This window comes from Phoca vitulina, unplaced genomic scaffold (assembly GCF_004348235.1).
Source record: "Phoca vitulina isolate PV1807 unplaced genomic scaffold, GSC_HSeal_1.0 scaffold73, whole genome shotgun sequence".
NCBI lineage: Eukaryota > Metazoa > Chordata > Mammalia > Carnivora > Phocidae > Phoca > Phoca vitulina.
In genome coordinates this window covers 3136168-3152470 of record NW_022589776.1, presented here as the reverse complement: position 1 = coordinate 3152470, position 16303 = coordinate 3136168, and the positions used below count along the sequence as shown (strand labels likewise).

Sequence of the window (16303 nt, the reverse complement as noted above, 5' to 3'; positions counted from 1 at the left end):
TAACTTATCCCTGATCCCAGGGTCCTGGGATCAAGCCCCACATGGGTCTCCCCACTCGGCGGGGAATCTGCTTCTCCCTCTGCCTCTGCCCGCCCCCTGCTCGTGCTCTCTCTCTCTCTCTCAAATAAATAAATAAAATCTTAAAAAATAATAATAAGTTTCAGGTAGTGGGATTAGCTCTCGATGGACACAAAACCAGATTCCTTGGAGCCTGGGAGAAGATGAAAAGGAAGGGAAAGAGACATGGTATGTTGAGTTAGGGATCCAACTGACCTGAGGGGATCAGGCTTCCTCGTAGAACAAAAATCATCCCCTCAGAGTTAAGCTGTGGCAGGAAGCAGGGGAGGCATTGAGTGGCCACCATGAATGTGGACTCAGATACCACAGATGACCTAGAACGGTGGTCTCTCCTAGTTTAAAGCAACCTCAGAAGCATCTACAATAACATTGATTCAACAGCATTCGCCCCTTCACGACATCTCCAACCACAAGTCCCACCAAAAGTTCAGCCAATAGTTATAAACTAATTAAAGTTTGATCCCTCACCTCAAATACTCAATTCATATCATCAATTCATATCATCAATTCATAACATCCCAGCAAGACAACACCCAGACACCTCTGTTTGCCTCTAAGGCTAGAGATCTTACCACATATCCAAGCAGTCTATCCCGTATGCAAACTTCCCCAAGATACAGCCCTGCTTTTCCCAACAACTTCTCGGACATGATTAGGATTTTCTCATCATGCTTTCTCCTATGGACAGGAACTCGAGCTTGCTGAGATCCCTCTTTACATGTGGCACCAAGTTCTGAATGTGAGGTTTGGGGTGAGGGTTGACCAGGCCTAATAAACCATGGAGAATGCCAGGCCATGGATGCACGGTGGTAACCCAGATTGACTCAAGTGGCCATGGCTCATCACTATCTCCTCTGGGGACAAAGGAATCATGAATATTGGTGCCCAGTGCAGGCCTAGAAGAAACAGATAGAGGTATGAGGTGGACTGAGTGGACAGAGCTCTGAGCAGAAAGTCAGAGGGATGAGGAAACGAGTTGCTGAGAGCAGCAAGGAAGCAGCTGAGCCAGGGATTAAAGTAGAGTAGAGTTCCGTACAGCCCGGCTGAGGAAATGGGTGGAAATGAGAGAGGTAAATAGAAGGTCCCTTAAGTGGAGGCTAGGTGTGTTGGGAGCGGGTCAAATGTCCAGACAATCCTGACAAAAGAGGGACAAATCAGATGGCCTTACAAAAGCATCTTTGTTTTTTACAGGAGACTCCCTCAGCTATCATCAAGGACGCCCTTTCTCCACAGAGGACAGAGACAATGATGTTGCAGTTACCAACTGCGCCCTGTCCTACAAGGGGGCCTGGTGGTATAAGAACTGCCATCGGACCAACCTCAATGGGAAATATGGAGAGTCCAGGCATAGTCAAGTAAGTGAAGCTCGCCACTGTTATGAATGACCCAGGGCTGTGAAACCCACTGTCACTTAGCTTTATGTGTTCAGTGCACAAGTGGGTCTTACATTCCCCTTTGTAAAAAACAAAAAAAAAATGTCAGTCTTGAGAAAGGACTATCATGAAGAGGAAAGTAAGGCAGGCCCTGAAATAAGGGCAGGACAAAGCAGAAACCAGAGGAGGGAAAGAAAAGCATTTGGACTCAGAAGTTAGAACTCACCCAGAGAAGCCTTTGACCACCAGTACGTTCCATTTCATTTCCTCATCTAAACCATCCTATAGAGAGCTTATCAATGTTAGGAACAGCTTCACAGGCTCAACCTTATCTAAAGAAGGGTCCCAGGAAAGGAGAGATCAGAAAACCAGTGTAAACTGGACTATGTTTCCCCAGTAGAGACTACAAGTCCACAGGCTGGGCTGGGTGATACGATGACCAACTGGGACTTTCCCAGTTTTAGCACCCAAAGGCCAGCAGCCAGGGAAACCCCTCAGTCCTGAGCCAACCAAGATGGCTAGTCACCTTAGGTGGAAACTACCTGACTCTCCCATCAGGAGTGAGCAGTCAAACATGATCATTCTCCACAAAATGCTCGTATACTATTGGGATTCTGAAATTCAACACTGATAACTGGTACATGCAAATCTTAAAAGCCAAAAACATAAAGCTGGCAGTAAGAAATAACCTGACGTACAAGCCTGATGAACACTCAGGCCACAGGCATGCTTAAAAAGAAAAGGTGGAAAGAGACCCAGCTCCTTGGACGGTATCGGGAGCCGGACCGCAAAGCTTCCCGTTAGTGGAGAATGGCTAAATCCTCATCTTGGATTCCCCGCTCCTGGTGTTGTCCCTCTTTTCAAGCTGGGTGTTCCACTGGCGGGGGGGGGGGGGGGAGGCGGTGACCTGACATGCATGTCTTTCTCCTTCCTAGGGGATCAACTGGTACCATTGGAAAGGCCACGAGTTCTCCATCCCTTTCGTGGAGATGAAAATGCGCCCCTACAGCCACCGCCTAACGGCAGGGAGGAAACGGCGGTCCTTGCAGTTCTGAGCGGTGGGCCGCCGCGGGCCGACTGACCTTTTCTGTCATTTGTTTGTATTTTATAATATGAAACAAGGGGTGGGGGGTAAGAGTACTGTGCTTTGCAACAAGGGAAGGGTGTTGGAGGAAGCAGGATGTAGCTTCTCGTGGTGCCTGCTGTCCCGGGCCTGGGCCTCGGTCTCCATGCTCCCTCCCCCCTAGTCATCCTTAACCTTCCCCTCCTTTCCCACCAAGGAGGGCAAGTCTGGAATGTTTTAAAGAGACCAACTTGAAGGCAAGTCCTGGGGTCAGATTGCTATGGCACCAGGCCTTCTTTTCCTGGACTCCCAGGAGTTGCCTTTCACTACCAGGTATTCGTGCTCTGGTCACTGCCTTGGATGGCCAGGTTCTCACAGCAGCCCCTGGGAGAAGCCTCCGGAAGAGAGCTCTGTCATCAACACCCCTTCAGAGGAAACAGATTAACCTCACCCCATCCCAACAACCCAAGTCCTTTTTAGTGGGCCAAAGATTCTCGTCTTCTGACACTCTTACCAGCCAAGTGTCCTATTACCTTTTAAGAGCAGTGGCCTCCTTCCCAGCCCCAATCAATCCTGTGCCTCCGTCCATCTTACCCTTAGACCCCCACGGCCCCACAAGCCCAAGGCATTGTCCACACCTGGCCCTGGGCTGCATAGTGGCTGTGTTCCCTGAGGGTCATAAGTCATTGCCCCCTCTCTCGGGTCAGCCAGACAGAACTTCCTTTGTGGGTGAAAGGGGGAGATGGTTGTGGGTTGAGCACTTGGGGTCAGACACTGAGGAAAGGACAAAAGTAGAAATCAGGGCATCTGCCATTTGAGATTACAGGTCCTGTGGGAAACACAGATCTTACCTAACTCTATTTTCTTATTTCTGGTCCTATTTGTCATGGATTTTTTTTTCTGAATTGCAAACGGAAGGCCTCATTTCTGTGTTCAGCCAAGCTCTCCTTAATGTGGGTGGCTTAATAAGGGTTAGAAGAAGAAGTTATATGACCAGCCAGCCATTCCCCTGACTGATAATTCCTGGAAAGAGGTGAAATTCAGGAGGGGATTGTTTTTGTTTTTTGCTCTTTTTTGGTCCTGTAGGAAATAGGAATGACCTCTGTAATGAGTTGACATCATGAGAAGCCTTTCTCCATCTTCTTTTATTATTCTGCCTCTGAGAGGAAAAATGAAAAGTGCCAGAGGAAATTACATCTGGAAATCCAAAGGTGAATAGGGGACGACTGTGTGCCTACCTCCCATTTTATGAGATGTGCTCTCTTCACTACCGTGATTTGATTTTTAAGCCCAAGAGAGCTGGAGGCTCTAGAAACCATGACCCTTTGGCTTCTCCAAATCCAGTGTCAGTGGTAGCTATCCCTGAGGCATCTGCCAAAATCCACACCCGGCTCCCCAGCTGCCCTCCCCTTTGCCCCTCACGTTCCTCTTCTGTTTTCTGTAATGCCCATGGTTAGCCAAACTGGGTCATCTTGTTCCTTCCCCAACCAGTTGCCGGAAGAGCTGGAGAGTTGGCAGTTTCCTAATGGAAACAGCTACACTCTAACCCAGCTCTGATCCCCAGGAAAGGACAGTCCCTTGGGCTGCTGATCACACTTTATGTGGATGAAGCTGGCTGCCACTAGCTGCAGGCACCCTGCCTTAGCAGGCCTCCAGGGCCTTGCCCACCGCTCTGTGAGGCTGTGACTGACAAACCTGGGGCTGAGACGTGGAGACCACATCGCCATTTCTCAGGTCAGCATGGGCTTCAAAAGAACTAGGAGAAGGAGGAAGAAAGGGAAACAGTCCTGTCAAGAAACATGTAAATTAAATGCAATTCAGCTGGAGAGTGGGAAACCAATGAATAGTAGGGAGCACACTGAAAGGAAACTGGGGGCTAAGGTATAGGCCCGCCTCTGCCATGTTGTTTGTTCTGTGACATCATCAGGGAGGTGGTTTTCTCTCTCCAGGCCTCAGTTCCCCCCTGTTGAATGGAAGCTTGGACTAGAATGGCTACCAACTTCCTTTTTGGTTTTGATAGTCAATAATGCTAGTTTCTGATCTGAAAATCTAAATAGAAATTGGCATTGATGAGAGAGCATGATTAGTAATTCACCAAAAGCCTTCCTTTATTTAGGAAGGAAGGAAGGAAGGAAGGAAGGAAAAGAAAGGAAGATTCAGAAGTCATAAATAAAACACACACACACACACACACACAGGAAAAAACACTGCAGAGAAGGTAATGCCAAGTAAGAGGTCGGGTTCCTTTTGCCCATAAAAGCAGAGCCCAGGGGCCTGGGTGGTTCCAGTACAGCCTACCTCATCAAGGGACCTGAAACGAAAAGAGATTATGATTCCCTGTGTGGTCAATTCAGGTGAAAGCCAGGAAGAATCAGTGGAAACCAAAACCTGCCTTTCATTACAACCATTTTACCCTATGGAACATTTTTATAAATAGTACCTGCAGCATTGCCTCAATTCATTTCAAAAACTTTTAAAGCAAGAAAAGGACTTCAAAGATTAGCTCACCCAACCTCCTATAAAAGGATGTATAGATTCCTTTTATTAAGTTGAGTGATTTTCTCACGAGCTTTTACCGTCTTCAAGAGACACTGTGCCCGTTCTCTCCCCAAGATCCATGATCAACTAAGCTAGAGCTTCTTAACTTTACTCACTGATTCCTGCTTATCTTATTCCTCCAAATTTGTGTTCTTCCCAAGGGTGGATCCAGTAAGCGATATTCACAATGCACTCACCTACGCACACCACTTGCTCTCAAGGGACTCACAGGAATAGAAGTGGACCCTGCCCAGAGGCAATTTAAGTGCAGGATTAGGATTTAATCCCAGTCCTAATTATAGGCATTTACAAGCCAACAAAACCTACCAATGACTGCAACAGACCCACTGCCTAGATCCAAGATCCAGTTTTTCCTTTTCTCATTTCCCCATCAGATAAAGATAGTTCCCAACAGAGTAACTCACGTTCTCCAGGGTTCTTTCTGGAAGGTGGGGGAGGGGCAGGGGGAGACCACAAATTTGTGGAAAACTCCCACAGGGCCTTTAGACTGGATTTAACTGGAGGAGGGAGGCTTGCTAGGTGTGGCCACAAGGTGGCGATCACCATCCCCAGTCACCGGCAGTAACTGTGAAACATGGTGGGGATTGAGGACAGCAAGCCCCTCGGGGTTTCCAGAACTCACACCAAACCAAGTTTCAGGAAAACCAGTCAACTGATTTGCACAGGGGATTGAATTGTTAAATAAAAAGAACAATAAAAATGGCAGCAAGGAAATGCAGAGCAAACTTCCATAAATAGTTAAATCCACCCTACGCCTCACCTACACGCTCTAAACTGGGCGGCCCAAGCAGGGGTAAGCCACCTCCTACCCTGTTCCCTGGAAACCAACCAGTTCCCTGCACACTGAAAACTCTTATTTCAAAGACAAACCCGAAGAACCAAGGTTGCCAATGAGCTCAATGCCAAACCAAACAACCTTAATCACATTTATACTTTTAAAATGTGGTCCCAGCACAGAGCTGTAGATTAAGGGACAGTAGGTCATTATGGAATAGTTTCAAAGAGCTCTTTTAAAAGCATCAGTTGAGAAAAAATGGAACCTATGAGCAGTAAATGCGCCAAGCTGAGGAGGCTGAAATAGACAAGCTCATGACCTGGACTTGCAAGTATTCCTGGGGAATAAAAACATTTTTCTTCTTTTTCCTTTTTCCTTCTTTCTTTTTCTTTTCTTTTCTTTCTTTCTTTTTTTTTTTTTTAATTTTAACCTCTGCCCAGAATTTCAGGAAAGGTAGAACTACTTACTCAGGGTCTGTGCTTGCTTTTGATCACCTGACTCCTATTCAGTCTCATTCCTACTTCCTTTTCTTTCCCTCCAAAGCAGACATTCTTCTTGTATCTCACTGTCTAGTCCTAAAACTTTGAAAAGGAAAGATTCAAACTTCAGTTTAGTTCCAATAATCCCACAGAAGATGGAATAATTTGTTCATTTGCTTCAAATTTGCCAAGGCCTTGGGACCTTGGAGGCCTGGGGGGGCGGGGGAGATCTGTGAAGTTTGGGAGTCTGCCTCTTACACAAAGCTCCAGATGCCAGGAGTGGCAGACTCAGCTCCACCCAACCTCCCTGGGTGGCCCGTCTTTCTCCAGATATCCGTGACAGAGAGGTTCCACGCTCAGGAAAGGCGAGACACCATGCTGGCTTCTGGGTGATGCCTGTAGCCTCTCTCTGGCTAGACCTCCAGGTCCTTTGGCCATGTTCCCTAACATCTTTGACTAAATGCTCCCCCATACTTTTGTTTCTTCCGTAACCCCACCCCACACAAATGTGACCAAGTTTCCCTCAACTGTACTCTAGCATTTTGGCACCAACAGGCCAAATGAGAATTCACAGAAAATGAGATCTCCAAAAGCAAGGAGGGAAAAAAGGTCTAGTATACTTAAGTGGGTGTGTTGTGTCGATACAGGTCCAGTTTGAAAGAATGGCTCTGGTTCATCCTAATGGTAGCCACATTAGATTTGCTTATGTCCAGTCTGTGTTCTTCAAGCTTTGAGAAATAGCAGGGAAGAAGAAAACATAAAATATAAAACATAAAATAAAATAATAAAATAAAATAAAACAAATAAAAGAAGCTGATGGATGATTGGAGACTGAAAGCACGCCTTCTACCAATGGCCCACAGTAGAAGTACAGAGAGCAAGTGTAAGGGTCTAGGGACCTGCATTAATTCCTTGAGTTCTGGTTTCACCTCCCACCAGAGAGCTCCTGTCAGTTCACCCACCTCAGGAGAAACTAAGGCACCAGAGCCCTGTCACTTAGAAAATGAGAAGCAGAAGGGTTTAACCAGTCCTGCCTGGACCTCACTTTTCCTTCACAGCACTCACAAGCCTGATTTGTCTTCTCCAGCATTTCTGATTCATTTTTCAAGGTCACCTCTTGCCTGAAGCATGACTTCATTGCACCTGCAGCACTTCATTGTCCAAATGTCCTTGGCAAATCTGAGAGTCTTTGGACAGTGTTGCATTTTCTCCAAACCGGAAATCCTCCCTCCTTCCCAAGCTTAATAAGGCTATTGCAGAGTATCCAAATAACACCACTCTTGTCCCTCAGACAGCTCTGCCCCCTCTGTTAACTTGACAAATCAGCTCCTCCTTGTCTGCTGTGAGGCTGGGCTGATGCTAAATTTCCAGTTCAGAAACATTTAACCCTTTTCAGTCTCACCGAATCTGCCCTTCCAGGTACTGGCTTTGGCTCATTGGCACCATGGGCTCATGGAGGCAGAGCAAGATCCCAGGAGGCCTGGAACATCTAAGCCACAGAGAGGGTTTGGGTCCCGATGTGTGGCCAGGAGGCAAGGGCACCGATGAGAACTATTGTTTTCTTCCCATTTCTGGTTTAGCAGCCCCAGGGACACCCTGTGTTGCTAACATCCCGCCGCCAGATGCTACTGTGTTCAACGCTGCCTCCAAAAGACAAATGTTGGGAACATACCTTCAGAGCAGGAGGGGACTGGAGATCATCTAACCTGACCCTCTCATGTCATACTTCAGGAAAAAGAAGTCCAAAAACGTTAGGCAACTTGCCCAAGTTCACACAGCTAATTAGTAACAGAGCTGAGATCAGATCTGGCATAGGCCTTTTAATACTTCTCTCCCCAGATGAAGACTAAGAGAAATGGTATTTATTACACTCCTACTACTTTCTAGATATACTGTGCTAAGAACTTTACCTATATTACTTCATTAAATCCTCACCACAACCCTGACTCAAGTTTAACCATTCGACAGATGAAGAAATGGAGGCACAGAAAGGTTTAGTGACATGCCCAAAGTCACACAGGTCTAAGGAGAGCCATAATCGGAATCCCTCTGTCTAATTCTAAAGCCCTTACTTTTCCCCTATCAGGAGACTGCTGCCCCTTCTACTTGTTTAGCCAAGTGGCCGCCATCTTGGATTTACTAATGTTTGCACAAAGGGGCTTCTGAAGCCACTTCTCTCTGTCTTTTAAGAAAAGGGAGTTCTTGTGTTGTTTTTTGCCACATACTCCAGGGGACCTTCCACCTCACCCTCAGAAGTAAGAAACAGCCAGACAGCTCTTTCCTTTTCTTTTTTTTTTTCTCTTTTTATGTTTTTAATTGGGGAGGTAAGAAAAAGTTCCACAGCAGGTTGGTAGCAGATAAAAAAGACTAGGACACAAACATTATGTCCCCAACCCCACTCCTTTGGGAATATAGTGGCCTCTTTCCCACCCAACATTAGAAGAGTAGGGAATTCCAGAATCATTCTTCTCAAACTGGGTAGACAAGGTTGGCAAGATTGGGGAGAATAAACATGGTGTGTGTTCCTGGATCACCAGTTTTACTCCAGAATTTAAGAGGAAAGGAGTTATGTTCAATATTAATATATTGAAACCAATATAGGCAGTATCAAACGTAGAAATCCCTGAATTTTTAGGCTAAAACCAGCAGGCTGCAGACTGATTGGGCTCTTTCCTCCCAGACTTTCATGAGTACCATGAGAGTGTCCCTGTAGGGACACATCAGTGGAAAAATTGGGGAATGAGGTTAGAGGAAGGCAGTAAACGGATGTTACTACTTCCCTCTTCCAACCTGTCCCTACCTCCTCAGTGGGGATGTGTGTGTTGTCATGGGTTCTCAGAGAACAGTTACATACAATCTCAGCTCTCTTTGCCACACTGAAGAATTTAGAAGGAAATTGGTACTGGGTAAATTGTATTTTTGGCTGCCAGGCCCAAACTCCAGAAATGAACCCCTTCCTCTCAACTGGACGCTACTTAGCCATAAAGGAATAGATTTCCCCAAGAAAGAACTTGGTATTTCATGGTCCTCTTCCATGTGGAGGCTGCTGGGGGGAGGTGAGATACCTCTGTGTTAGATGCAGCAGACGCCATCGTTTCTACAAAAATGTCAGCCAAGTAAGTGCCCCCCTACCAACCCCCTTTCCCTGCCCATGGCCTCTAGACTCACACCATGGCTCCACAGACTCAAGGGTCAAAATCTAGATGCGTTACCGATAACATCAATCTCCTCCTTCTTATCCTGAACACACACCCAGGCATCCAGTCATTCCGACCTCAGATGCGCCCCAGGTCCACGGGGCCTCTCAGGTACCCTGAGCAAGTCGCTGTGACTTTGAGGGAGCTGTTATGTTGGGCCCGGGCAGCTGAAACCCACCCTGGTGGTCTCTAGATTGTTGTTCTGAGAAACCATAAACACCGAATCCTCCAGGCCCTCCGAATTTGAGTTTGTCGTTTTAACCTTTAACGGCCTTTTCAGGTAAAAATAACACCGACCAATTTACTGCCTTTGTAGCTACACTGTGCTTGGGAAAAGCATTTACTTAAAAGAAAGCCTGGAAGGAAGAAAAAAAACAAGAAGAAAATGGAGTACATACTCTTCAGGCGATGTACACTTTAATGAACTGAAATAAAAGTAAAAACAGAGGATGGGAGAGGAGAAGCCAACCTCCCCGCTCCTTTCTTGGCACTGTAGCTCAAAGACTGGAATCTCCGCTTGTTAACCATTGTTAACTAGTATTTTTAGTCCTGATTGCTTTTAGCTTCTGTATAGTTCCTTTTCTAAACACATTTTCTATACGTCAATAAAAGATCCGGAAGGAATGGTGTGCGTCTTCTGAGTCCTGTGGGGAACTGGGGAGGCATGCCTTTCTTAATGGCCAGCCTGCCTTCTCCTTTTCTCTGGGCCTCCTCCCCTCCGGGTTTACCGCCACTTCTGCCAAAAGATCTTCTCTGCATCACCTTGTTCTCATCCCTGAAGGTCCTACTACTCCAACTGTGTCCCTTGCCGTCCTTGATCCTGTTCTCTTATTATAGCCTTGATGCCCCTACATTCCTTCCTCTTCCCACTATCTACTCTTCCTCTCTCTGCCTCTCTCTCTCTTTCTTCCTCCTCCACCTCCCCACCCGCTCTGAATTCTTCATCTCACCCATTGCTTTTACCCTCAGAAGAGGTCCCTGATGGGTGCTAGCCTCTACTGGATGCCCCAGCGTCACCCAGACCGGTCTGGTCTATGGTGTGGAGCCCTTGATTGGCCACAAAGACTGACTCGCTGTCCGGTTCCCTTGACCCTGGAGTGCCCAGTGGTAGCTGGATCTCCAAGGCTCTAGTGCCATCTAGGGGCACTGGCAGAGACTATTTAATTGTCCTAACTTGCCCAGCCTGTCTATCTTCAGCTCAGTCTCCAGCTCCTGTGACCACCTGCCTCTCAGGCATGGTCACCTGGGAAAGCGTTCTCCCTTTCCTTGCCTTGAAAATGAGCCCTGTGCACATTGGAAGATCGACTCTCACCTCCAGACCATACAGGTAAGACCCGGCCAGGTAACAGTCCGAAGAGCAGGGGCATGAGGGAAACTTCCATCCAGCTCAGCTCCACAAGCACGCAAGGTAGAAGTGTAGAGGAGACAGTAACAGAGCAGAGTTGGGGGCCTGAACCCAGAGAAGTCCTCCCTACACCCTCATTGGAGAGGGAGGGGCATTCCAGGAGACTACCTGTGGGGAGGGGCGTCTGCCTGTCTGAGTCTTATGACAGTAGGAATTACCCAAGGGGGACGGTGAGGAGGGAACAGCACAAATCAGAGTAAGAGGGCATGGAACAGCATAACCTGTAGAAGCAGGACTAGGAGTGGTAGAGTCGTCATGTGCTCCTGGCTCCCTGGCACCCCAGAAGGAGTCTGATGACAGAGCTCTCCACAGGCCAGGGGTAGATGGAGCCTTATGAAATTCCAGGGCAAAGAGGGAGCAGTGTTTCTCCATGTTCCCATGTTAAAAGGGAGATAAAGAGAATACTTTTAAAGGGGACTTAGAGAATACTTTAAAAATTTGGAAATAAAATTGTTTTTTTAAGTTCCATTCCTCCCAGGATTTTCTAGGCTCCAGCAGTCCTGTTCCCAAACCTAGGCCATGTGAGCAACAGGGACAAAAACCCCAGCTTCCAGTCACATGACAGTCTCCCACTGAAGCATCTGCCTGTGCTGACACTTTTCAGAGCCTGTTCCCTATGGCTCATTTCTTCTTCCCCCATAATTTCCTAAAAAACATTTCGGTGAGGGCAGCAAGAGAAGACCTTCAAAAACAGCCCCATTTCCTGGTCTTCTTTGAAATAAGCCACCCTGGAAACCCACACCTCAGGATGGTGTTACCTGAGGAGGGACCGTTGTAATATGCAGATAAAGCCCATGGCCTGAATCTCGCCCTGCGTGTTATCTGGGAAATGGAAACTAGACATATACAGTGGAACTTAAAGGAATTTCAGTAATTAGTATTTATTCCTGAGGTGGCTGAATGCTAACATTATGTTTTAACTTAAATGAGTATGATTCACCCATTGCTTAAGACCTCTGGGTGCATTTACAAAGATCTGAACACAGATTTAATTATTGCTGTGTTGTGGGAACGAAGAACTGCCACAGGGAAAATTAAAAGTGGATTATTAAGCAAGAGAAATGTTAGCAGCATTAGTAATCAGTGCAATTACCAAGAACCCAACCTAAACACAGTAACGTCTTCTCTCCCGCGATGACCCCGGTGGCCCTGGGGACATGTGCCTCCGCAGCCACCTCTTGCCAGTCCACAGAAGGATATCATTAAGGAATAAGGGCTCCTGGGACCCATCTCTCCTCTCATGTGATGTGCACTTGTACGCTCCACTCCACTGCTCAGGCTTTCCAAGAATCCTAGAAAGAACATGTATTGGACTCATAAATCCACACATAACCATGTCTCTTGTTCTTCTTTCCTCATTTCACAATCTGAGTTCAGTGAACACCTACCATGGATCTGACCCAATGCTGACTCTGGATGGCCAGGGACAAAGGCCTGGTCCCTCTTTGAAAAGATAGAGTCTCTTTTTGCCTCATTCTGTTTCCATCCACTTGCACCAAATTCCCTGCTCCCCAGCCCAGATGTTCCACACATATGTGGAGGAAGCCCTGCACTTCAGAGGTTTTAAAATAGGTTAGGGTAAAATTTCCAAATGTATGTTTACACATTCGTGAGGAACTGGGAAGAGATGTACAGTAAAAGATCTCAGTTAAATAGGACGAGGGTTGTCATTTCAATATTGACAATATTCTTTTTTAAACTCAGACACATTTCAAACACTTCAAATATTAGGGAAGTGGCAATTAAGGAGCTCCTCGAATCCAAAAAGCTAACAGAACCTTCTCAAAGGACTGATTAATATAGAATCTTCCTTGGTTGGGGGAGCAGAGGGGAGGGAGGGCAGTCCAAAAGTTCTGGTACTTTTAGATGTTGACGCCCTTTAATGCATGAAATGAGACTTGTTATGATCAGAGATCACAGCTAAGCACTCATTCATAGCTTGTGTGAAAGCTTTGGGTCTACTCTTCGTGATAAACAATAAGCCCTTTGGAGGTTTCTGGGAAATGAGTATAAATTACAAGAAATGCAGTAACAATTATGAAAATTCAATATGCTAGCTCTACAGGAAATTTAAAGATCCAAGAAAAACAGGGAGAACAATGAAGAAATGTATAAATTACTTCTGGGCGCAGGGGGGTACCCACCATGATTTGTGATCCACGCTCACTTTTTATGACTTTTTTTCCCATAAATAAAACCCACAGAGTAATAACCAAAACTTATATTTACAACCAAAGCTACATGGAAACAATGACAACCTAGGTTGCCATCAAAGGCAACCCAGCTGGCTTATTGACACGGGAGCATGAGGAATCACCGAAGAAGTCAAGGTGGAAACACCTGTCCTCCCCTCCATCCACCCCCCCAACCCCATCTTGTACCATTTAAAGACCTTGAGAGGTATTCATGTAAATTTAGTCTTCAACATTTTCTCTTCCAAAGAAATGACCTGAATTTTAACTCAATTTGAAATGCCCATGCTTGCTACGAGGCAGGGTTTTAATACAGCAGTGCTATTGGCATTTTGGTCAGATAATTCTTTGTTGTGGGAAACTGTCCTATGCATTGCAGAATCCTTAGCAGCAACCTTGGCTCTTCCCTACAGAATTCCAGGAGAACCACCACCATCCTACAAGTTGCAACAACCAAAAGTATCTTCAAACACTGCCAGCTGTAATTTTGCCGTGGGGGGCAAAATCTCCCTCAGTGGAGAAGCACTGTTCATAGGGAGATTTATCACAAAAAGATGACTTCAATCCAGATGTCACTGAAACAACATTTTAAGAAGCAGGTTCATTTCAATCCAAAAGACTTAGGAGCCCCCCAAATGGAACACTGCTGTAGCTTTTCTATTGAATTTATTTCTTTTTATATAGTTTCTAAATGTTTGAAAAGCATGTCCCTGTATTTTATTTTATTATTTTGTTGGAATCACTCAGGGTATTTTGGTGGTCCAAGATTAGATTCCAAGGCAGGGAGTAGAATTTATAAGATGGTGCTTACAGAAAGTAAGAGTTTGACTCTGGTTTAATTTGTCATGGCTGTCCAGGACTCAATTAAGCTTCAAATCAAGGGTCACTTGTAAATTAGACCTTTTGGCTCTGTTGCTTCACCTGATGGACAATAATAAATGGTACTGATTGTTTAAGATCTCCAAATACCTGAAGATCTCATGTGTCCTAAGGTTTCTCAAGAAAAAAATGAAATCAAGGCTGGGGGAGGGGGGCTATGTTAGGCACCAAAGATAAGAGGAAGGGAAGACTTTGTCTCAAATTTCTGCCTTGGTTCAGGATTCTGATCATCTGAACAGAGAAAGCCAGTATCACTGCCCAGGCCCCCAGAAGAATGTGGATATCAAAGTCACATGCCTAAGAGTATTCCGTGGTGTCAGGGAAAGCAAAGGGTCTACTTGACACACACACCTCCCCCCCAAAGAAAACTTTGGAACAAAGGGAAATGGAGCAAAAGAAGAAAAGAGATAGCTGCCCATGAAAGAAACCTACTGTATTCTTAGCATAGGACAGAGAAGGACACCTGCCATTGAACCCCTTTACCTAGCTCACCCTCACAAACAAGCACTTCCAGTACCCAGGAAGGGGGATGCAAGGAGGGATGCCATTTTTACTTCTAGCATTTCAAAGAAGTCACAAGGTCGGTCTCTCTTTCCTATTGTCCCAGCCATGCCTGTGGGGCCACTTGGCCTAGTTTTGTGCTCAGAAAATGCAGTCACCATAGTAGATCTCTGCAATGTTCTGTTAGCTGTGAAGGTCATAAGGGATCAGGAAAGGGTCAATACGCAGTTGTGACTGGCCATGGTCACCCTCACAGTTGCTTCTCCTGGTCAGATGGGACATCTCTGGTTCAGTCTCCGGGAATCCAATGAGGTCCTTTCCTGCAGGGTTGTGCATAACCACAGAACTCACAGCAAGGGAAGAAAATTGGGGGCTCACATTTTGGTGCCGAAGGAGAAGTCCTGCTCTGGTTCATGATGGTTTTCACCACAGGGTCTTCTTCCAGATCAAGAGCCACTGAAGCAGATCAAAAAGTGCCTGTCCCATTAGGGTCTGGCTGCAGCCCATTATCAGATTTCCAGAATCACTTACTTCTCTTCTAAGACCAAGCCACTTGGAAAAGTCAAGCCCTCCAGTTGGATGGAGAAAAGAGCTTATTTTCTTTCCTGAGAGTAAGAGGGGATGGGGAAGGCATTAGAAAAGCCCCAGTGAGGCGTGTCCTCCTCTCACTTGTGAGCCCCTTGAGGGCAGAGCCTGGGTTTCCCATCCCACTCTCAACAGTTAGCTCAGTGCTCCTCATAGGCCCAATGTAGAACTGATATAAACTGAACTGAATCAGTCCTATCTTAAGTCTGTGAAAGAGACTCAGTTAACTGCTGTAATTATGTTGAAATTTAGGATAGATCCCTAAAATAGCATACTTGGAGACTCTGAAGAACAGAGGAGAGAACGCTGGACTTTAGGTCAAAGGCTTATGTGGCATTTCTGCCACTTACTGGTAATGTGCCTGAGGGGAAGTCCTCCTGCCTCTCCGAAGCTTAGTGTCCTTGTCTTTAAAATGGGAATAAGAATAACTGCCCTTCCTACTTCACAGACTACTGTGAGAGGCGAAATTCAACGGGCAGAAAAGGCTTTGAAATGGGTGTCATCACTGTGGGAAACAGTGCTAATTTGGTGAAAGTTAAAGGATGTTGACAAATGTCCTCCAATCTCAAATACCTTCCCAGCAGTGTTATGACCTAAAGTGTCACTAATCTCATCCCCTAAAGCAACTTATTGCCTTTAAAAAATGCCCTGGGCAAAGTAAGAGCATCAGCTGGCTATCGGGGATTAGCTGAGGGCTACATGAGAGCAGAAAGGGGACAGGGTGGGGAAGGGGGCAGATGAGAAGCCAGAGAACAAGGAACAGAGGACACAAGAGGGGAACAAAGCAGCCATGCTGATGCCAGCGCCATGGGAGACTCTTCTAGAAGAGAGAGGAAAAGAGGATCAGGCTGCGTTGAGAGCCAGCCCAGTATGCTCCAGAACTGCAGGCTAAGGACAGTGTGGTTCCAGGCTATTTCCCCACCCTTCCCTGGAACATAGAATGAGGACCAGAGGAACGCTAGGGCACTCAGCAGTCACCACAGAGATGCTTAGTAGCACTCTTTCAGATGGGTAGGGTGAAGACACTGTATTTACCAAAACTCCCACCAGGACACCACACCTGTGGTTGAGGCCTGCTAACTTCAGGCATGAGCCCCTGGAGGCCATGCTTTTAATAGCATGAATGATGATTTCTAGGGAGGGGGGCCTCTGTCTGGTTTCTAGGAGCTGTGGACTTCAGTTTTATTGAGTGGGGTGTCTAGGGCAGGAGCTGAACT

General features: G+C 46.3%; 1 protein-coding gene across 2 annotated transcripts in view; it reads left to right on the top strand.

The window, feature by feature from the left end:
* TNR (tenascin R) overlaps window positions 1–10142 on the top strand; it is a 419528-nt gene extending 409386 nt beyond the window's left edge. For both annotated transcript variants that reach the window (XM_032393363.1, XM_032393362.1), the window contains 2 exons: window positions 1270–1433; window positions 2387–10142. In XM_032393363.1, the coding sequence (XP_032249254.1) occupies window positions 1270–1433; window positions 2387–2506 (284 nt within the window). In that variant the 3' untranslated portion in view covers window positions 2507–10142. The remainder of the gene's footprint in view (window positions 1–1269; window positions 1434–2386) is intronic.
* The last annotated feature ends 6161 nt before the right edge of the window (window positions 10143–16303 follow it).